This window comes from Physeter macrocephalus, chromosome 17, assembly GCF_002837175.3.
Source record: "Physeter macrocephalus isolate SW-GA chromosome 17, ASM283717v5, whole genome shotgun sequence".
In the NCBI taxonomy this organism is placed as follows: Eukaryota; Metazoa; Chordata; class Mammalia; order Artiodactyla; family Physeteridae; genus Physeter; species Physeter macrocephalus.
Genome location: NC_041230.1, coordinates 38,269,682 through 38,293,082, shown reverse-complemented (window position 1 = coordinate 38,293,082; position 23,401 = coordinate 38,269,682). Strand labels below are relative to the sequence as shown.

The window sequence follows — 23,401 nt, the reverse complement described above, 5'->3', positions numbered from 1 at the left end:
ATTGCCAGCAGGTGGATTTTCAGGCGAGCCTGAGAAGTAGGCTGTCCTCTCCTCGAGGTTCTTCCGTGATTCCATTTCCTCAGGAAGTTCACCTTGACTTTGAGAAGAGCCAGGCTGCAGCGGGGGGGTACTGGGGGGAGGGTGTGTGCATTGCAAATAGTCTGAGCTTCCTCTCTAGGCCCCATAGACCTCGCTCTGCTCTCCAGCTCAGGCCAGCATCTACGTTCTTCCCTCGACCCAGTGTCTCTGTAGACTCAAAACATGGGAGAAACCCCCCTCCTCCGGACACTACTGACTGAGCTCAGCTCCCCAAATGGTAGGAAAGGTCTGCTTTCTAGATCTCTCACCCAGGAGACACCAGGCAACAACTCACCACCTTGTCAGGTAGCCCAGCAAATCCTCCTGGTGAATTTTAATTGAAACCACGTGCCCAGAATGGCCACCCCAGTAAGCAAGGCAAAAATGAGTGACCTCTCTCCTGACCAAGCACCTGCACAAGGCTCATATTGGCACAGCACCTGTTTCCCCAAAGCACTTGTATTTCAACAGAACACGGTCTTCCCAGGAGAGTTCTTGTCCCCACTGGCATATGTTCATGAGGGTGTGAACAAGCAGGGCACTCAAGTCAACTACACAGTCAGATGGAGAAGGATGCAGGCTTCTAAGACACAGGTGCTCCAGGCGCATCTGGTGTTTAACATGCACCACACACAGATGTGCATCTTAGCAGCAGAGGGTGGAGGGACATCAGGGCCCTGACCCTGAGACCACCCACCTCCCTATTTGGAACTCAGGCCCCTGTACAAATATTTATTGGGCACCTACTATGTGTTGGCACTGAGGAGTCACAGGCTAACAAGATGGATGAGGCTCCTGCCCACACGATTTCCACAGCCTCAGCCCTGCAACATTAGCTCTCAGAGATCATGAAGCAAGAACAGGACTGGCCAGATTAGGCACCCAACGCAGCCCAGGTGGAACCCCAGAACTCCATCCCTGAGTGAAGGGAGAGAGAACTCAGGACAGGACAGGACAGGGCAGGGCCACACACAGGGCAGAAGCAGCCAACACCTCAGTCAAAAGCAAACAGGGGTGTGTGTTGGCTGAGCGCCAAGAGTATCTGAAGAAAGTCACAGGTCACACCAGGGCCTCTCCTGAAGGCTTCAGGCACTGCTCTTGGTCTTAGCAGGGCACCTCCTACACCAGCCTGGGGTCAGAGGTCCAGCAGGTGGGCCAGGAGCCAAAGCTGGGCTTGTGGGGAAATAGCAAGGAGTGTGCAAGTGAGCAGAGAGGTTCAGGAGGTAGACCTAAGGGGTGGAAGGAGAGGAACTGCCGAAGTCAGCATAGAGGTGACAGTCAAGGCTGGGAGAGTGCCGTGTGTCACAGCCTAAGGGACAGACTCAAGTCAGGGCCGTAGACCGATGGCTGCATCTCCCACACGTTCCCAGCTGAGATGCACCAGAGCCAGAGACCCTCAGTTGCTGCAGCTGGTCTCCAGTCTCTGCTTTTCACTTGCCACTTCCCTCCAAGCCACCTTTCTCAGGCTTTGGACTTCTCAGCTGTGTCACCTGTGTCCAGTCTACAATCGCTCTGTGGACTCACATCAGAGTTGAACTTCCTTGGCCTGACTCCTAAGTAGCCCTATGTCCAGCTGCCCTCTCCATCCTCTGGCTATTTTGTCTCCTACCTGATCCAGCCCTGGCCTCATCCCACACCCACCTGCCAAAGTATCAAGTTGACGGGTTGTAGCAGGGCTTTCCCTGACCCCACTTGATGGAGGATGGTCCGGAGGGAACACGGAGGTTTGGCAAAGTGCAGGGACTTGGGGTAAGAAATCAGGGGCTTCTCAGGAGCTGGATGGGGACAGGCATGAGTTGGAGGCAGGTTCAGTTCAAGATTCAAGAGACAGGGTTGAGGGGGCTGTCATGACTGAGGTTGGAAGCCTCCAAGGAGCTGAGCTGAGGGGCTGAGAGCTGTACAGCTGGGTTGAGGCCAGCAATCTGAGAGACTGAGGGGACTCAGCAAGTGGCCGGGGACAACTATCAAACTGGGCATCTTTCTCAGCTGGGCTCACTGTGTTCTTGTCCCACAGCATCTCGGAGACACTGCTGGGCAAAGCATGCCAGATAGATGGGACAGGCCAGAGGAGGAAGAACCACAGCGACCAAGACAGCTCCGCCCTGCAGTATTTTGCTTGGTGCTCTGAAGAAAGTACTAGCTTGCTCACCTTGCAGCCCAAGCTAGATTCTCCCCAGGACATGGCACTCCATGGGTATGGCACTTCAGAAAGTTTTCTTAGCTCCTGCAGGCCACACAGATACACTTAGTAAATCTTGCCCCGAGGAATTTCAGATTAACTGCTCCCATCTGTTCATCATCCAAAATCTGCAGTGGAGTTGGGATGAGACATGAAACACATATTACAATTCAAGATCCCAGGATCTCAAACAAGGATCAAAGAGTTAATTTGGTTTTGGAAACATATAATCAACTCCCAAGAAGAATGTGGCTCCAAGCCTCCTAATAAATGAGAATGAGGCTGAGATGCCAACATCCACCCACGAGTGCCATCTCCAACCATCCGCAGCTGCGTGGCACATACTGACCAGGGTGAAGACAGCGAGAAGCCCAGCGCTGAGCCGGGTTCTGCCACAATTTGCCGTGGGATCCTGGTCATATCACTTCTCTCCTGGCTTCAGGCTCCTGATCTGCAAAACACTCCCTGCTCTGTGTTGGGCTGCATGGGGGAGCCTTGCCCACTGAGTGCTGCTCACTCTAACTAGCCTGATTTCCCGGTAAAGGCTGTCTGGGCCGTTCATCTTCCCCCATCAGAGAAACTGAACTTCTCTAAACCTCTATGGCTCGTGGACGGCCCCACCAGCGCAGAGCACTTCTGGGGCCTGCCTCTGAAAGCAGCCGCTTCTCTCCGTGTGACCCTGAGGGACCAAGGACAGCTGAAAGGAGAACAGAGAAAGAAGAAGCAGACCAGAGGCGTGTGTGCCCTCAGAGGGCGCTCGGCTTCCTTCTGCAGAGCACAGGGCTCAGTACCACTAGGCTCACTGATCTTGAGAGGGACAGAGTGTTTGAGCTGGACGGCTTCTGTGGCTTCTCCACTCAGTGGCCTTGGCCAAATGACTGTCCTGCTCTGTGCCTCAGTCTCCCCACCTGCCAAGGGGCTCAGTTGTGAGGATTAAGTAAGGATATGTGTTAGACAAGCGTCATAAAACAAATACCCCACAAATGTAACTTTTCTCCACAAATGTAACTTTTCTCCTCACTCTCCTTCTAACCACCTATCACCTCATCTCCAGGCAGGGAAGCAGCTGCTCTGTTGCTCTCAGTTTACCAGACGACAAATTCAGAGGCTGACCACCCAGGCTCTGGATCAAACAATTAATGAATGGCTGTAAAAATGTGTAGTTACATTACGAATAAACAGAAATTTGGGTGTTTCCTGTTGCTTCCTTACAATGTATTATTTTTTCCTAGCAAACTCTATCACCAGCTGAAATTTGGAAATCTAGTATTCTGGAAAATTTTAGTGGATAGGAATAGTAAAAAACTATGTTAGTCCAAACAACTTTTCTTTAAAAAGGAGAAGAATAAACAAAACTGAAACTAAATTTGTTTTTAGAAATGCCTTTTTGAAGGCAAATACTTATTTTTAAACAGCAAGAATATTAACACACACGAAAAGGATTTCTCCTACGAAGTCTTTAGCTGCCCAACCTCGAGAAATCCCAGAACTCTCTTCAAATTTTCCATTCTGATCCAAATCCAATTTCAGTGCTTTCTACTCATATTGAATGGAATACGAAATTAACTTTTCTATTCTAAATAACATTTGTTGAGAAAATAAAATCTTACGATTTTAAAAACAAATTTGTTCAGAAATATTTTAAAACTAGCTTTTATGCTATTTCTTACCGTGCCTTATTATTATTTGGGTTGAAGTGTAGTTCTGTTAGTCAAAATTGCCTTACTTGCACTGATGATTATCACATTGACTTTATATTTCACTAGATTAGATGAGGAGCCACACATTGGATGAGCCAAACAGAGCTGTAGCTGACTTAGTCTCTAGAAAGAGTTTCCATACTTTTCCATCATATAGGGTTTTTTAAAAATTTACTTATTTATTTATTTTTGGCTGCGTTGGGTCTTTGTTGCTGCGCGCAGGCTTTCTCTAGTTGTGGCGAGCGGGGGCTACTCTTCGTTGCGGTGCCCGGGCTTCTCACTGTGGTGACTTCTCTTGTTGCGGATCATGGGCTCTAGGCGTGCAGGCTTCAGTAGTTGTGGCACGTGGGCTCAGTAGTTGTGGCACACAGGCTCAGTAGTTGTGGGGCATGGGCTCTAGAGCGCAGGCTCAGTAGTTCTGGCGCACGGGCTTAGTTGCTCCGTGGCATGTGGGATCTTCCTGGACCAGGGGTCGAACCTGTGTCCCCTGCATTGGCAGGCAGATTCTTAACCACTGCATCACCAGGGAAGTCCCTTTTTAAAAAATTAATTAATTTATTTATTTTTGGCCGCGTTGGGTCTTCGTTGCTGCGCGCAGGCTTTCTCTAGTTGTGGCGAGCGGGGGCTACTCTTCGTTGCGGTGCCCGGGCTTCTCACTGTGGTGGCTTCTCTTGTTGCGGAGCACGGGCTCTAGGCGCCCAGGAGTTGTGGCACGTGGGCTCAGTAGTTGTAGCACACACGCTTAGTTGCTCCGCGGCATGTGGGATCTTCCTGGACCAGGGCTCGAACCCGTGTCCCCTGCCTTGGCAGATGGATTCTTAACCACTGTGCCACCAAGGAAGTCCCCCGTCATATAGTTTTAAACATTATTTTGGTACCTGGGACTAAGCGACATGTCTGCAAATGTAGTGAACAAACATACTGCCACACTGAGAAACAGAGAACCAAAAGAAGAATCAGGTCAAGTGGCTGAAGCCACTGAGGAACAAAAAGAGGAACGCAAACTCCAAACAGACACAGACTTGACAACTGGGGGACCTTTTCACAGAAACCATGATGCCTATGCTAATAAAACTCAACATACTCACACTGGGTCCTCCGCTAATCCAGAACAGGGCAGGCGACGGGATCTTGGGCACCTGGGTTTGAGGGGTGTGGCAGGCAGGCTGGCTTCATGGGCAAGTGACCAGTGCAGTTGAAACGGGGCCCTGCACTCCAGATTTAATGCTGTGAGGTCATCATCTCAAAATCCTTAATAATTTTGTCTTTGAGTTTGTGTTTTGTAATTGAAGTCTGATGGGACAACAGAGCATGTGCCAAGAGCTGAGCGCCTTGATTCACTCGAGGTCACGCCTCCCTGGGACAGGTCCCCACCACCTGCCCACCGCTCCCACCCAGTGGCCATGCCTGCACTGGTAGGGATCTGGGCACAGGCGCGGGAGGGGTCACAGTTGGGTGTGTGTGCCATGTCATGGGGCAGGGCCCCAGGCACTATGAGGGGCTGCACTTGAGCTGTGAGTAACCCCTGTGCCTGAGGAAGCACAACATTAAATAACAAATTAAAAACAGTGTTACAGGTTGAGAGAGAAACTGTGGAAAAAAGAAAAAAGCTTTTTCCTGCTTTTTGAACACTTCCCACATATTATGTAGCTGGCCCTGGCAGCAGGCACTCCTAGAGGAGAAACTTCCAATCCTGCAAAAGTTGGAAACAGCCTCACTGTGGATCGTGGGGACTTCTCTGAGCAGGGTTTAAGCGAGAGGACTGCCAAGACTGAGACAGGTGGCACTTTCATCTTTACCTTTGGTTTAAAATGTTGGGGTCTGTGACTGCATGCTGGCGGGACTGTACATTGTACAATCTTTGGGAAGCCACTTGGCATTCACTAGTAAAGTCCAAGATGCACACACACCCTAGAGAAACTCGGCATGTGTGCAAAGGAGACAAGTATGAGAGCGTTACCACAACATTGTGGGAAATATCGAAAACTAGGAACAATCTTAATGTTCATCAGCAGAACAGGTACAGCAGTATATCCATGCAGTGGAATGCTTTAGAGTAATGAAGGCAAATGAATTAGAGCTACATGTGTCAACACGGAAGACTCTGAAACCTAACATGGAGCAGCCCTGTGGGCGCACAGCCTTCGTGAGTCATGCTCTATGTCCCCCAGGTTGGTTGAGTTCTGGGCAGGAAGCGGATGGCCCCCTATGGTGAATGTGAGAATCACATACAAGACTTGGCTGCATCAAATCCACCAAGGGTCCAATGCCCGAATTTCCACTACTAGAAATTTAATCTTCTGGGTTAAGGTTGATGTGCTGTGTTGGAGATCAAAGAGATCTAATAGTTTCTGGTTCTACAGTAAGTACTCTGCTGGGCAGCCACTGGCCACAGCCAAAACCCTTCTCACTAAAAATCTCATGGGAAGACGCTGAGGCAGGAAGGCTGAGCAGCAGGGCCAAGGACAAAACTGGGGGCACACCAGTAGTTAAGGACTGGTAGAGGACGGGAGGTCAGAGGAAACAGCTGGGAAGCATCAGGAGACAAGAAAAGCCAATGAAATCATGAGTTTAAGGAGGCGTTACAGAAACTGACCACATATCACAGAGGTAGGTCAGTTCAGGTGAAAAGATGTCATTAATAATTTGACAATTTAAAAGCCACTGGTGGCCTTAGCAAGGGCAGTATTGGTAGAATGATGGGGGTAGAATCCAGACTTGGTGGGGAATAAAAGAAGCCAAGGAAATGGAGGCACAAAATGTGGGCTACTTTCAAGATGCTTGTTCAAAGGACAGGGTGGGAGGTGCCAGGGAAGAGAAAGTAAAGTTAAGGTTTTCTAGAATGGGAAAGAATTATGCTTGTAGGGTGAAGGAAAGAACAGGGAAGGATTAGAGAATCAGAGAAAGAGGATAATTTATGGAACTGGGTCCTGGAAGAGGCAAGAGAGGGTGGCAGGGAAAGCCTAGGAGGAAGGTTGGTCTTGGAAATGTCACGTGGATCCTGTTAGAAGCAAGGAAGCGAGGAGCTGAGAACCTGATATACGCCACTCTCCCAGGGCAGCAGACTTTGCGGTCACGGGAGACAGAGACAGCAGTGGGGTGGACAATTTGAGGAGAGTTGGACAAGAAGGAAACAGCCACCATGGGGAATGAAATTAATGTCTGGCCAGGTATGAATAAAAGGACTGGCAAAGAGCCGGCTGAGTTGGAAACGGGCTAATCTCTGTGGTGGTGCTAATTTTCTTTTGTCCCAGTAGAGCTTGACAGCTCTGAAGCCCCACAGAGAAGATGGAAGGCTGGATGATTCCAGGCGGGGGTAAGGCAGAGAGGGTGCAGCTGGACATGGGGCTTAAGGCCACCGAGAGTGCTGGTTAGGTCACAGCAGCTCTGGGAACAGCTGGGGCTGGCAGACAAAAGAGACTTCTCCAGTTTTCTTTTTCATAAGAGACAACAGTCTGTTGTTGTAACTTAAAAGACATTAAATAGAAAAGCCACTTGAATGACTGGAGTTGATGTTTTCAACACTGAAGTAGCAATCTGCACCCCACCTTGCTTCTGGGTCACTCACCAGGGTCAAGTGACTTCTGTGGGCACACGACCTTGCCAGGCTATGACTCTGGGCCTCAGGTCCACTCCACAAACTCAGAGGTAACAACCAGATGAGGTTCTTGCCTTCACTTCCCAACCGCGTGCCAGTGACTGGTGCTTCAAAAGAGAAGTTTACAAGTTTCTAAAATGTGGTATTTTGGTCAACCTGATGAACCATTATTGAAAGAATGACTGGGTTGAAAATTACTATGTCTAGTCATTGCTTTTTGCATAGGGACCTGCTGCTGACCACTGCAGCAGTTTTAAAACCCTCTTAAACATCTTTAAGCAATTTTATCAGCTTTTCAGAATTTAGAGAAGCGGTCTTTTTGTGCTTTACAATTTAAAAAAAATTATTTATTTTTGGCTGCGTTGGGTCTTCGTTGCTGCGCATGGGCTTTTCTCCAGTTGCGGCAAACGGGGGCAACTCTTTGCTGCGGTGCGCGGGCTTCTCATTATGGTGGCTTCTCTTGCTGCGGAGCATGGGCTCTGGGCATGCGGGCTTCAGTAGTTATGGCACACGGGCTCAGTAGTTGTGGCTCTCAGGCTTTAGAGTACAGGCTCAGTAGTTGTGGAGCACAGGTTTAGTTGCTCTGCAGCATATGGGATCTTCCCGGACCAGGGCTCGAACCCGTGTCCGCTGCACTGGCAGGCGGATTCTTAACTACTGCGCCACCACGGAAGCCCCCGCATTACAATGTTTAACTCATTTTCAGGCAATTATTCCTGCTCTGCACTGTTTATACTCATTAAAAATCAGAATTACCTAAATATTCAACAATAGGACTTGTTTATAGATCTCTTTTTTCTTATTAGAAAAGCAATGCATGTTCATGTCAGAAAAGGTAAAAATGTAGGCAGGTAAAAGAACTGAAGGATGTGTGGACTCCCTCCCAAAGACACCACTGCTAGTTAACACCCAGGAACAAGTCTTCCAGCTCCTTCTCTAAGCCTGTATATTGTGAGTTTATACCATATTTACCTTTTGCAACCACTTATAATTGCCTTAAGGAATCCAGCTCTCTAGGCTCAAGTCCCCAATCCACCCACCCCTCAACACACACACCCACCCACCTGCCTGCCTTGTGTCCTAGGGAAGGAGTTTTGGAAGTAAGAGTTGAGGGTGCCATGACGCTAACTTAAAGAGGAGGAGAAGGACATCGTGGGCTCTTCTTGGAAGGTGAAATGGCCACGTCTGCTTCAGGGACTGCAATGCCCTCACTGAATAATCATGTTAACAACCACCCCCGGACATCTGTGAATAATCTGGAATTACAATAACCTTATAATTTGTGCTTTTGGAGAGTTCCACAAAGCCATGGTGGGTCCCTCAGCTGGGGACACTCAACTCATAGCTGAGTGGAGACAGTGAAACTTGAACTTGAGCCATGACAGACTAGGAACAAAGTTCAAAAGATTAAATGAACTACAAATGCCAACAACCATCCTGAATGAGTGTTATCCTGAAATAACATAGCAAGTGTGCCCTTTTCCTCATGGAGCATCCCAGGGTGCCCCAACTTGGCCAGCTTAGGAAGGAAAGGATGTGCTCCAGACCCCCAGAGGTGCTGCCTTCCCCTGCCACAGTCAAGTTCTGTGATCCCCGTTCTTTCAGCCTACAGTACAGGAAGATAGACTTGTGGAGTTTCTTTCATGCCCCCAGGACACAGCAGTGGGCCGCATTCCCCATGCAGTCTCCAAGAAATTGACGGGTGAACTGGCCTCAGTGGGCCATGTGGTATATGGAGGGAACACAGGCCCAGACAGACCATGATTTTCATCTTGGTCCGGCCCCATTCCAGGCCTTGAGAAAAGTTGCCTAATTTCCCTGATTCTCCAACTACTTGCCTATAAAACAGGGACCCTGGTAGGAATATGAGGACTAAACTGAGGCTGTGTAGGAAAAAAACCTGGCAATTCACCTGGCATATAGGTGGTGCCCAGTGAGTATTAAATCCTTTACCTCCCAGCCCAGTGGTCCCATCATGTTTTTCCAGACTTGCCACAGCCAAGAGCATCCCAGAGACGGGAGTGAGCAACAGTCATTCATTCAAGAAACATTTACACAAAGTGCCTGTGTGCCTAGCACCCTAGAATATCAACTTCACTTAAAGATTTTTTTAAAATATTATTTTAATATTAAGACAAATATCAGGGAGAAGAATGCAAAGTTTGCATTAACTTTAAAGAAAAATGTGAGTTATTTGGCCCATGCCCCAGGCTTCCTAGGAATCCCATATAGGGCAGCTTGAAGGTGCTAAGTTGCCCAAGAACTTGACCTCAGGTCCAAGTCACACAGATCTTCACATTTTCCTGCAGTGAGTCATGAACCAGAAGTGCTGTGGTCCCTCACTAGAAAATCAGGGTGGAAAAGAACTGGTCCAGAGAAAACCAGCCAATTACACCGTGAGCCCTCACTGTGTTCACAGTTCCCAGAGCCTTGCTTACACAGCCTGTCTTTCTGAGAGTCATCCTTGGGCCAACTCTTCCAAGATTATCTCAACTTCAGTTCTTCAGTATCTTTGGAAAAGATACTCCCATTTCTAGGAAAATATCATGAAATTTGCTGTATGTCAAATCCGGGATGTTCAGCCAGGTCAAAGTTGTTTTCCTCACTTGCTTCCCAGTCTAGCCTCCTGCACTTCTAGGGTCACCATCCAAGGTCAGATTCTGGGATGTAAACTGGAGGTGACTCCATCCATTTACCTTTGCTCCCTGTGCCTTGCTGGACTCAGATCTGTGGGCTCCTCTGAGCACAGGTCGACCTGGGCTGGAAACCAGATCTCCCTCCTTCACCTTCTCATCATAAAAATGTAGCTCCTTCACTGAACCAATCACCATGTCAGATGTCAGCTAATTTCATATTCGATATAAACAGAAAAATAATAGCCATAACCATCTCTGAATGGTGAGAATATAAGTGGTTTCTAATTTCATCACTTTGCTTACCTGTATTTTCTCATTTTCAACAATGAGATGTATTTTTTGTGTACAGAGAATGAGAAGAAAATGTAGAGACTAACATTCCTCTCACTTAGTTGTTTCCTGGTAGATTTACACTCTGAATTCAAGCTCAAAATTCAAAGCAGAAAGTCACAGAATGTTTTTCCATAGGACAGGAGACTAGAAATCCAGTAACTCCTCCTTGCTCTTCACCAAGCTGAACCAAATTCCAGTTTATATTTAGGTTTACCAGATCAAAGGAAATTGTTTTTGAGGCAGAACTATTTATCAAATGTACTTTACATATGGTTATGAATCAAAATCACAACAAAATCAGAAAAACTACTGGTGAGGTAACGCAAAGCCATGGGCTGGGGAGATCACATTATTCTCCAAAACAACTTAGTAACCTAAGGAGGTGACACTGGATGTGGAACTGAATTAGTCATTCGTTCAACAAATATTTGTATATTCACTGTGTTCCAGGCACCATTCTAGGCACTGGGGATACAGCAATAAACAAAACTAGAAAAAATCCCTGCCCTCAGGAAGGCTGTATTCCAGTCAGGGAGACAGAAGCAACAAAAACCTTAGCTTAGTATTAATACTGTTTCTGCTGTTTTGACTGTTTTTCTGCCATTTTTCTCAGTGAAGGAGAACTTTCTCCCAAGTCCTTTCTACAGCCAGTGGCTAGGTGGACTATTTCTTGACACAACCCATTCAGGAGTGGGACAGACTGGATCCTAGTACCTTTAGAGTCAAGGTAACTAGAGAATTAGAGAGCTACCCAGCCATGCTCTTCCTGCAGTGATTGTCCTAAGGACTTAGCTGATACAAAATAGTTCAGATATTCCCAGAGGAAGAAGATGAAGTACCCCAACCATGAATGGAGTAGAGAACTGAGCCGGAACACTGGGAGACCAGGAGCTGCCACGGTGGGCCACTGGGATAAGCAGAAACAGGAATAAGACTGACTTAGGGAGAAAATTTTAGCTCCATATAAGAGAAAACACTTCAACAGACAGAACTGCCCCACAGTGGAATGGGCTGAAGGAAAGGCAATTCTCAGGGTCTGCTGGTGAATGACAAGCTCAGCTCTGCCACTTACTGACTGTGTGACCTTGAGCTAGTCCCGTAACCTCTAGGGGTCTCAGTTTCCTTGTCTGTAAAATGGGAATTATAATGGTACTTAGTTCATGGAATTGTGGTGAAGATTTAATAAGAGGAAGCATGTAAAGTGCCAGGGTACTACCTGACACAAAGTAACTTAGACACTGAAAGGCAGGACCATGGTCCAGGCCCAATACATGACCTCTGGCTGATTCGGACACATCAAGATCTCAGTGCTCCCTGGAGGTGCACCAGGGTACTGGGCAAAGGCAGGGATCAGGCCAGTAACAGTGTTCAGCGTTCAGGGAATGCCCTAAGGCAGAAGCACCACCCCCCCATACACACATCGAGCCAGGCTGATTTGAGAGTGATCTGGGGTTCAAAATAGGAAGTCCCCAGAGAGGCTGTACTCAACATCACAAAGCTCCCAAGGGCCCATTATTGACCACAGCAGCAGTGCCAGCCTCAGTCCCACTCTGGGTCATCCAGGGCTGATGGACTCAGATGGCAGCCTGTGAGGCAGGACTCTAGAGGCACAGCCAGGCAGGGCTGGAGAGCTCCAAGCCACAGCTCAGTGGGACGAAGGGCAGCCTGAAGGCAGCCCAAGATGGAATCCCAACCTACTCATAAACCCTCCTGTGGTTCCAGGTGGGGGGCATATTCAGACAGGTTTCCTCTTGCACCCCAGTGAGGATACCCCAGGGGCAACTGCAGAGCCACAGGTGACCTGCTTTATAGCCTAGCCCCACCTCCTGGCCCTGGCTTTTGGTAATGGCCCAAGGGTAGGAGAGGGCAAGTAGCCGGTCCACTTGTGTGTGCCCAGCAGCCCTCTGGAAACTGCCATCTCCATTCCAATGGCCTGGGGGTCAGTGGTCAGCCTTTAATTGTTGAGCCAGTGTCTAGCCCACAAGTTCCTGCCATCACACCCTCCCACCAGCCAGCCTTCCAGGCATGTCTAAACCTGTCTGAATTCTCAGCAGGTAAAGAGCTCAGGCGAACCTCCCCCCATTCCCCTTATGCCCACTACTTAAGTATCAAAATCCCAAACAATAATATCTTGTATATGTGTGGTGCTTAGCATTTTTCAATGCACTTCTCATATCCTGTATATAGCTCACAAAATCTCCAGGAGAGTTGAGACTCAGACTTGGAAGCACACAGTCAGGAACAATGCCCCAAACCCTAACTCAGCAATGGTCTAAGGAGACATCATCATGACTACAGAGTCTAGCATACTGTCCCTGCTACCTACACCACAGACACCCTTATGCTCGATGGTGCCCGTAAAACTGCTGTCACTGGAAACTGAGATTGCACCCATCAAGTCACTAAAAGGGTTGTAAAGCAGACTCTGCTCCTTTGCTGTCACTGGCTTCCAATTCAAAACTAGTGAGGGGTGGCATGGGGATGGGGGGCTTGTCTGACTGGAGAAGCCTGAGCCTGAGGCCGATGCCCAGGCCTTCGCTGCAAAGGAAAATGGCTCTACCTCATGACGCATGGAATTCCTCAAGCACAGGAAGGAGGCTCAGCTGCCAGGCAACGAAAATGAGGGAAAAATGTCCAACTCTGCAACTCATTCAATCATCACACCAACACATGAAGTTGTCAGAGTGACTCTTATTATCCCCATTTTAGACAGCAGGAGTCGACCAGGGCAGCTTCTCTACCAACACATTGAAATAAAACAGAGAGAAAAGCAAAGTCTGGTTTTCAGGTTTAAAAAGATCAACTGCAGAAGCGTGGGATAAGAGGAACTAGTTTTGGCTTCAGGTCATGTAAAGAAGGTCTTAGAATCTCAGCTGACCTTGAGCTTCATTTGAACCCAGCTAAAGAGTTTGCTGACACAGCCACTGCAGACTTGTGAGTGGGACAGTGTCTTGGCCTCTGGGCCTGCCAGACTTACCTGGGGTTGACCACTCTAGTCTGGTCACATATTTGCAGAGATGGGCAGCCAAGGTAGGGAGGTTCTGTAACATCTGGTGCGTGGACACTGCTGCTTCAGAGGGCAGAAATGGGGCCACACAGGAGCCACAGGGACTGCATGCCAGGTCAACACCTGTAGAACAGGGCAAAAACAAGACAGGCTTCCTTGTGAGGTGGTGAGGTCCCCATTGCCAGGGGTATACAAACAGAGGCTGGAAAGCCATCTATCAGAAATTTTAGTTGAACTGGATGATAATACAGTCCCTTCCAACTCTAAGATACTATAAGCCAACAATGTGTGCTAAACATTGGGCACCATCTACAATCACCCTCCAAGAGCCTCCTAGGGACCCACTGAACTAAACAATGACAAAAGAAGAAAACCAAAAATATGCACTCTTACTAGACATCAATTATATGCAAAAATAAAAGGAAAGGTCATTTTATATGTTACAGGAGCCAAAACTGAAAAGTAATGCCCAGTACTGGAGAGGTTGCGATAAAGCTGGAACATTCGTACTGGCAATTGGGTAAAATGGGTACCACCACTTTTTTTTTGTTTGTTTGTTTTTTGTTTTTTGTTTTTGTTTTTGGTGGTACGCGGGCCTCTCACTGTTGTGGCCTCTCCCGTTGCGGAGCACAGGCTCCGGACGCGCAGGCTCATTGGCCATGGCTCACAGGCCCAGCCGCTCCGCGGCATGTGGGATCCTCCCAGACCGGGGCGCGAACCCGGTTCCCCTGCATCGGCAGGCGGACGCGCAACCACTGCGCCACCAGGGAAGCCCCCACCACTTTTTGAAATCAATGTGGCAGACGGTATCAAAAAACCAACAGCGGGACTTCCCTGGCAGTCCAGTGGTTAAGACTTCGCCTTCCAACGCAGGGGGTGCAGGTTCAATCCCTGGTCGGGGAGCTAAAACCCCACATGCCCCATGGCCAAGAAACCAAAACATAAAGCAGAAGCAATATTGTAACAAATTCAATAAAGACTTTAAAAATGGTCCACATCAAAAAAAAAAATCTTAAAAAAAACCAAAAGCATATTTAATCCTTTACCCCAATAACTGTTCACTTGGCAATCTACCTTAAAGAATAATTTGTAAAGGGTAATTTGTATATATTTGGAGATATTCATTATATCGTTATTAATAATAAACAAAAAGTCTTAAGTAGGAGAGCAGTTAAGTATAGTATGGTGTTTGATGGAATATTAGGCAATCATTACAGATGGTGTTTATAAAGAATCTCTGTTCCTCGAGGGCAAGTCCTGCATCCTATTTACTACTGTAGTCCCAGCACTGTCTGAAACATAGAAGAGCCTCATTAGCTATTTGTTGAATGAATGAGAGAATGAACAATTGAGAAAAGAATTCAATCTTAGCAAGGGAAAATGCTTATTACATGTTGAAAAAAACAAGCAGAACTCAAAATTATACCTAATCTATGATTTCCAGAATATGAAATATTAAATACATGTGTCCTACATGTGGACTGCATGGAAAAATAAAAATAGATGCTAGGATCATGTACTAGGGATGATAATGTTATTCTTATTCATTCACCATGTTTTTCTCAGTACCTGTTATGTACGAGGTGCTGCGCCATGTGCTGTGAGTAGAGCAGTAAACAAAATAGACACAGTCTCTACCCTAAAGGAGAGTTCATTCTAGTGGGTTAATGGAGGAGTGAGAGTGGGGAAGAGACAGACAATAAACGGATAAGTAAAAGAATGTATAATATGTCAGGTGGTAGTAAGTGCTATCGGAGAAAAAAAGCTGGAAGGGGGGATAGAGAGTGCCAGGAGAGGAAAGGCTGCCATTTTATATGGGATGTCCGTGAGGATATCTAGGGAAGATCTTTCAAGCAGAGGGAACAGCAAGTGCAAAGGCCCTGAGGGCAAAGTGTACTTGATGCAATCAAGGAATAACATGGAGGTCAATGAGCTGAAGCAGAAGGAGCCTAGGAGATGAGGCAGAGAAGCTACAGGAGTCAGAGTGTATATGGCCCTGTAAGCCATCATAAAGACTGAAAGGCTTGCGCTCAAAGGGACAAAGAAGCCACTGGAGGCATTTTTATAGAGGTGTGACATGATCTGACTTATGTTTAAAAGGAATCACTCCTTTTATAAGAATATTTTATGAAAGTTTAAGATGAAAGGAAGAATTTTAAACAATGGACAGATTATCATAACATTCATGAGTTGATTCACAAAATATTTTCTGAGCACCCCCTGCTTTAAGGGGCTGGAATAGCAGGTCTGTTTCAAGATTACAAAGACATATCAACATATCAACATTACAAAAGTTTTTGGGTTTTTTTTTTTGGCCACGCCGCGCGGGATCTTAGTTCCCAGACCAGGGATTGAACCCAGTGAAAGCACCGGGCAGCAATGGGTGCTCCAGGGGGAAAGATCAACCGGCCGCGAACGGAGCTGAAGAAGAAGCTGTTCAAGCGACGGCGGGTGTTGAACCGGGAGCGGCGACTGAAGCACCGGGTAGTCGGGGCTGTGATAGACCAAGGGCTGATCACGAGGCACCACCTCAAGAAGCGGGCATCCAGTGCACGTGCCAACATTACTCTGTCTGGGAAGAAGCGCAGAAAACTCCTCCAGCAGATCCGGCTTGCCCAGAAAGAGAAAGCAGCCATGGAAGTGGAAGGCCCCCTCAAGTCAGCCAGGACTAGTGAACCACAGCCTAAATCAAAAAAGAAGACAAAAGCCCCACAGGATGTAGACATGGAGGACCTTGAAGATAAGAGCTAAATCTCACACCCCTTCCACCAGAAGATTCTCAGCTGGAGCCAGGAGGACTCGATAGTTATTTCAGAGGACTTTGGAGAAAGCGTTGCTCCTTTTCACTGTCCCCAGATTCCCTAATGGCCTAGTGACCTGCCCTGGAGGGATGTATTGAGAGGAAGAGGGTAGAAAATAAAGATTGGAGAGGGGGTCCTAAGCAGTCAACTCCATTTGTAATAAAGCCCTAGCATTCTCACTGAGATGTGTGTGATTAAATGTAGGAATGGGGATAGGCCATGAAAAGGGGCTGTGAGTGTGGAAACAAGACAATTGGGAAACAGGACCCACAGTTCTTACTTGACCAAAGGCAACAAGAAGCCACTCTCCATGATGGCCCTGTCTCCCCGATGAGTGACACTCCAACTTTCCATTTCTGACAAAAATAAGGTGTTCTGTAGAGATGGCAGAGGAGGTAAGGGTCTTGATACTGGCCTTGCCACCTCCCCTGTGTGACCAGGGTGGACAAGTGACCGTGGTTGTCTCTGCTTCCTTTGCTGGATTATATTTTTAATAAAGTGAACATTATTTTTCCCTTTTAACGTTCAGAAATTCTGTTTGTTGGAAGCCAGGGCTGGGGTGGTTAATTAAAGTGAGAAGCTGTGTGTGCAGAGATGTGGTCAACTGGGGAAAAGCATATTCTCTCCTCACTCTGTTAATCAGTGCAGGCTTCCTGGAAGAGGGAGGGTTTGGGTACAGTGTAGTGCTCCCCCCTCCTCAAGTTTATATTTTGAACATTTTCAAACCTTTGGTAAAGTTAAAAGATTAGCACACTGAGCCCTTAAATATGCACTCTACTTGGATTTACCAGTTTTTAACATTTGGCTATACTTGATCTCCTTACCCGCTTGCATATATATGTGTGTGTTCAAGTATGTATAATTGTTGTCTTTGCTGACTCATTTGAAAGTCAATTGCAGATGAGATTTTATCCCTAAGGACATGCTTCTATATCGCCAAAACACCTAAGGACAAGTGACCGTGGTTGTCTCTGCTTCCTTTGCTGGATTATATTTTTAATAAAGTGAACATTATTTTTCCCTTTAAAAAAAAAAAAAAAGAGCACCGAGTCCTAACCACTGGACCTCCAGGGAATTACTCCCATACAAAAGTATTTTTAAATAACACTGCTTTAAAAAAAAAAAGACAGAGATTGTTCAGAGCAATTAACTGATTTTGTCCTTTTTTCTTTAGAAATTACGGAGGTAATTTTGCTCAACTAACATTTAGATGCACATTTCATATTCTATACCAAGTCCCTTAATTATAAACTGAGCTGCTGTTTGGGATATCCTAAAGTTGGCTGCTTATTTGACTCGTCTTAAATATCTCATACACAACACTTCTGCAGCATCACTTACAATCCAACATTACTGATAGGAGACCCTTGTGGCAAGTCTGTATGTGCCGGCAAGATTATCTGAAAGACTAATAAAATCCTTGTAATCCTTTTCAAGGATGCAGAAAGGAAAATGGCTATATTTCAAATTCATGGCATTCCAAAGGCATGAATTAAGCTCTAAACTCTACATTTGAAAAAAAAAGTCAACACAAGTTCTCTAATTTATGTTCTAAACTGAGAAAACAAATAGTTGCTAAGAAACGAAATTTGCAAAATTGTTAAACACGTTTTCTAGTTGATATGCACGTACTTAAAACTACAAACTATACCAAAATATAAATGCAGGAATCACTACCATTGAACTTTGTTGATAAAACTTCATCATGAAATCTGGAATTGTTTTTGGTTTGGTTAATTTTATTCCTAGACATTCTGCCTTTTAGGTGTATATAAAACTGATCATGTGTAGATGATGTTGAGATGATACTTCTGTGAAAATATATGAGAAAGCTTATTGCTTCTCTTCCTCCTTACCCATCATGCCCTGGGTAAGAGGGCTCCTTCTTAGCTCCCAACATCTTGATTACTGTGACACTCATGTCAGAGTGCTCTGCACCCTATCCCTCCTCCTGGCCATCACCTGTTAACTTCTCACTCATTGTACAGTTTGGCAAAGGGCTACCAGACTTCCTCTCTCCTGCAAAGCAGTCATCCTCCTGGAAGACTGACCAATGACCCATCCAACAAATTTGCCTTTCAAACCCATGATGTCCTCTGTCCAATCCAGCCACTCTGCCCCTGCCCATAGCTCCTCTACCTCTGACCAACATGCCTGCCCTCCCTGCTCTTCTCTCCCACCCATCACATCTATTCTCTCACTTGGCTGAGAACCCCACCGCTCCAATCTTTCCACTCCATTCTGGCTTCCCCTCCTTCTTCTTGGTGGACTACCTCTTCCACCTCTCTTGTCAGCATCTTCAACTTCCTTAAAGAATTGTCTCCCTTGTCCAGCAAAGCCCAGCCCTGGATCAGACTCACCAGTAGCCTTCTCCATGCCTATCTCAGGGCTGATGGGATGCTGAAGAAAGCCCATACCTCATAGATTAGTGCCCCCACAAACCCATGGCCTCCAGCCTCAGCAGTCCCTCACCACTGCCCTGCAGTCTCTGTGGGTTGCTATTAGCTTTCCCTCCTCTTTTCCGTAGCAGCCATCTTGAACATTTTCCTCTTTCTCCAAGCTTCCCACCCCATCCCATTTCCTCACACTGAGTAGATATCCTTGCCTCCCATCACAAGTAATGGCTATCAGGTGTGAATTCCCTCCATTTCCTGAGCCCACCTCCCAACTACCGACCTACCAAACTGCTGACCTACCTGCATCTCCAACTCCTTCCTTTCCCGTCTCCTGCCTGAGGCTCACTCTGAACCCCACCACCTCCCATCCTCTTGCTGACCTCACTTCGTCCTTCAACCCTTCTCTTCCCGTATCCTCAACTGTCCATATACGGGCTTTTCCCCATGAGCATTTTGAAATGTCCTAATCTCTCCCAACTTAAAACTGTCTCCTAACTCTACATCCTTTCTGGTTTTCTCTCCTCCCCTTCAAAACCACTAACAAGAGTTATCTACATCCACTTCCTACACACTCAGACTTCTGCCCCTGCTGCTCCTTTGAAACTACTCTCTCCAAGACTGCCAGTGACCTCTGTGTTGCTAAATCTGGGGTTCAATTGTTCAGATTTTGGCTTACTAGACTGTTCTACAGCACGTCACTTCACTTCCTCCATTTGGCTTCTGTGGCACACCATTCTTTGGTTTTCTTCCTATCTCTCTGTTCTCACCTTTACTTCTGGGCTCCTCTTCCTCTACTTGTCCCTTAAATGTTGGCATTTCCCAAGGGATTTTGGTCTTCTCTTTCACCCTCCTTACTGAAGGATTTCATTCACTTCCATGGCTTCAGTTATGATGTATATGTTAAGAACTTGATAACTTAAGGTTCTTTCTCCAGATCAGATCTCTCAAGGATGACAGGCTCTCAGGCTCTGTCTTTTTGATTTGAATTAGGTTCAGGGTAATAGTCTCCCTGATTTCTTCTTCTTTGGCCATGAATTAATTACTCCCATATATTAAGGCATTCTCCCAAGATAAGCTCCAAATCACCTAATGGACATCTCACCTGATGATCCACTCACCTCAAACTCACCTCCTCCTCTTCCTGCCTAAACCTACTCCTTTACTATTCCGTACCTCAGAGGAAAGCACCACCATGACCTAGTTACCCAAGGCTGACACCTGAGCATCACCCTTGACTCACCACTTTCTGCCACACCCTCAGCTCATCACTCACAAAGTCCTCTTGATATTTCTTTTTCTTTTTTTTTTTTTTTTTTTTTTTTGGCCACACTGCACGTCTTGTGGGATCTTAGTTCTCCGACCAGGGATTGAACCCAGGCCCGTGGCAGTGAAAGCATCGAATCCTAACCACTGGACTGCCAGGGAATTCCCTGAATATTTACCTCCTTAATACATCTCAGATCTACCCCTTTTTTCCATCTTCGTTGATGCCGTGCTTGATCACTGCAGCAGCTTGCAACCTGCATCTAAGCCTCATCTTCTCCCAGTCATTTTCCACACAGGCCCTAGACCTTTTCAAAACGCACATCTTCTTAAAAACCTTCATTATCATTAGAATAAAGTTATATTTCTCAGCCTGATAGACTGAGAGGAGCCAGCCCTGATTAATCACTGCAGCCCCATGTCTGAGATTCAGCATTCTGGTTAATCCCCTCGTTAACGAATTAGAAGACCTATGGAACTTCACTGAGACCTTTTGCCTCTCTGACAAGGTAGCAGGCTAGCTCAGTGTTCCCCTGGAATCCTGTGCAACTCTAGTTTATAAGCATCTAGAATTCCTTTCTCTCACAAGTCTCCGCTCTAAAACCACTCCTTAAAAAAGACAAAACAAATATATTGAGCATATGCCTGACCAAAATCATACAACTAATAAGAGAGAGAATGGGGAGTTGAACCCAGATTGCCCAGGACATTACCTCCTGCCTATTTGTTCACAATCAAACCAACTACTGATAATCCAAGATGAAGAATGCGGAAACAGACAAACCTTCATTAAGTGCTTAATATTTATGAAGTGCTTTACATAAGGCATCTCATTTCTCCATTACAACACTGTCAAATAAGCAAACTGTAGATCTGAGCAGGTAGTGTGTACAAGGTCACACAGCTAGTAAACGGTCTTGAATTCCCCCACCTCCACCTTATTACCTGCTCCCTACCACCAATAAATAGCATTTTACAACTGGAGAAACAGGTCCAGCCCAGGGTCATACATCTAATCAGAGGCAAAGTCGTAATTAGAATCCAGGTTTCCTGAATCTGCTTGGCTGGGCCGATGCTATTATAGTCCCTGCTTTCTGGGAGAATCGTGGAACCCTGACTTTTACCCTACTTATAACAATTTCCTGAAAACTAGCACTACTCCTGAAGGGCTAAACTGACCTCTAGAGTTTCAACTGTTGCTCCAGCCCGTCTTCTTTGGTAGCCCTCTGCTGATACTCTGCCGATGCTGTGCTGGTGTCCACCCTGTGGTGTAGTCCTCCCCTTCCCACTTTTCCAACAACCTCTGCTCTCACTGCATCCACAAAATTAGGCACTCTGTGTCAGGACAAACCCCATTTCCTCCTACCTCCTACAGTTTTCTCATCTTCAGTAATGAGCCCCCCCACTATCTGTCCGCCCAGCTCCAAAGGCCTTTCCTCATGGTTTAGCCAGGATCAAAGGCCCTCTGCCTGTTAGTTAGAAGTCCTGTTAGTTCTTTCCTAAGTGCAATCCATTTGACTCCTTCCCCCATTCTAGCCTTCCCTCCCTGGATGTCAGCAGCGCAAGGATGGCAGGGTTGCTTTCTCAGGCTCTGTCTTTTTGGTTTGAATCAGGTTCAGGGTAATAGCCTCCCTGGTTAATTCTTTTGCCAAGAATTAACTATTCCCATTTATTAAGGCATTCTCCCAAGAATGCTTTAGCTAAGATATATCCAAAATGTCTGGATGTGGTGACATATGAAGCATGCGTGGGATTAATTGGACCATCTGGCCAACACCAGGGCCCTGAGTGGAAAAAGAATCAGAAAAGATGTTACCTAGCAAGGTGGGATATTGCCATGAGGGCCCTATGATGCTGAGTAGAGGGCTGAAAGAAGGGCAGGGATCTCAGACTGCCTTTACTCCATAACTGACAGGAGCAAAAGATCGTTCCCAGAAAGGGAGTGGGAGGTAGGGTGTTTAGGCACAGAAAGCAGAAGGGCCAACAGCTAGAAATAGAGGAACATGAAGAACTGATGACATTTAGGGGAGAATTGACAGGACTTCCAAGGAATGATAGGCATGAATCTATCACTCCGTTGCGTCACAGGACTGGAAAGGCTCTCAAAGCACTCAGACAAAATTTCAATCCATTGTCTGAATAACATAAACATTTCTCCAAGGCGGTGGTATCCCTCTAGTTGAACACTTTCAGCAATGGGAAATGCCTAACTATAGGAGATCAAGATCATGTGAAATTCAATTACAATACATTCATTTTCAATTCAACAAATATCTATCGAGTACCTACTATGCACCAGACACTACAGGCACTGGACTGTAAGTGTGAATAATATAGACACGGTCCCTGCTCTGTGGATCTTATAATCTAATATGGAAGACAGATACTCAAATACACAAGTAGAATGGGGAAGTAGAGGGTGCTGCTCAAACACAAGGTGAGGTACCTCATATGGAGCTGGGCATCTGGGAAGGCTTCACTGAGGAGGCAGCGTCTAGGCTGGGGCTTGAAGAGTGTGAGGCATTAGCTGAGTGCAGGGTGGAGGGACCCATGGGAGAGAACGAGTGCTTAAGGCTTCCCAGCTTCCAAAGAAGTTCAGAGTGTTGCAAGAAGGTGGAGTCCAGATCCTGAAGGGCCTTTAGATTGACACTGAGGAATGTGGGTTTAATTCCGGAGGCAATGGGAAGACTGGTGAAGGGTTTTAAGCAGAAGCGCCCTCTGGCTACGCTGTGGGAGACGCTGCGGTACGGGTGGTGGCGTGAAGGAGGCCAGAATCCGGGATGAGAAGGCCTTGATGGCCCAAGGAAAATGACCAAAAACAAAGCGCTCCTCTATGACAAGACAGAGGCAAAAACAAAGGGATAAAGTTCAGAATGCGCCCTTTCCACTCTCAAGCCGAAGGTCTCCATCCTCTCTCACCTTTGCTGGGCAGCTCGCCCTCGGTTTGCCCTAACACCGCGGCGTGTGGGCGGGGAGACGACTCCACGCCCTTCTTTCCAGATAAGAAAACTGAGGCCCAGAGTCCCGGGATGGGGACCGAGGTGAAAAAGAATGGAAACGGCCTCCCAAAGGAGGCTGCCCGAAGTCAGGCACAATCCTTCGAGGGTCCGGCAGCCTGCCCCATTACTCCGTCAGCCGTCCCCAGCCAGCCTCCTTTGCTATAGAAACAGTCCTCCCGCCCTCCTCAGCGCCTCGGTTTTGTCAATGCACTCTGGGAAATGCAGTCCACCTCTCATTATCTGCCCGAGACATGAGCCCACTCCGCGTCCTCAAAGGACTACAAGTTCCAGAAGGCTGTACGAAAACACCGGCGGGCTCTCGGGGATTTGGTCTAGGAAGAGAGACAGAAGAATCCGCGGGCGGGGCCGAAGGGAGGGGAGATGGCGCCCCCCAATGGACGACCCCTGGGC

At 47.0% G+C, this 23,401-nt stretch overlaps 1 protein-coding gene and 1 long non-coding RNA gene across 3 annotated transcripts; one reads left to right on the top strand and one right to left on the bottom strand.

Annotated features, from left to right (window-relative positions):
- Window positions 1-1,719: 1,719 nt before the first annotated feature.
- LOC102989198 (uncharacterized) lies at window positions 1,720-23,106 on the bottom strand. Of its 2 annotated transcripts, none has more exons than XR_448144.3 (3): window positions 22,438-23,106; window positions 13,502-13,654; window positions 1,720-2,385 (listed from the first exon to the last, which is right to left on the bottom strand). It is a non-coding gene; the product is annotated as an uncharacterized lncRNA (long non-coding RNA). The 2 variants fall into 2 exon arrangements; XR_002891905.2 differs by lacking the exon at window positions 1,720-2,385 and adding an exon at window positions 7,580-7,662.
- On the top strand, window positions 15,774-16,850 carry LOC112065206 (uncharacterized protein C11orf98). Its single transcript, XM_024125017.3, has one exon. The coding sequence runs from the start codon at window positions 15,911-15,913 to the stop codon at window positions 16,280-16,282; it is 372 nt and encodes a 123-aa protein (XP_023980785.1). The 5' UTR covers window positions 15,774-15,910; the 3' UTR covers window positions 16,283-16,850.
- Window positions 23,107-23,401: the final 295 nt, after the last annotated feature.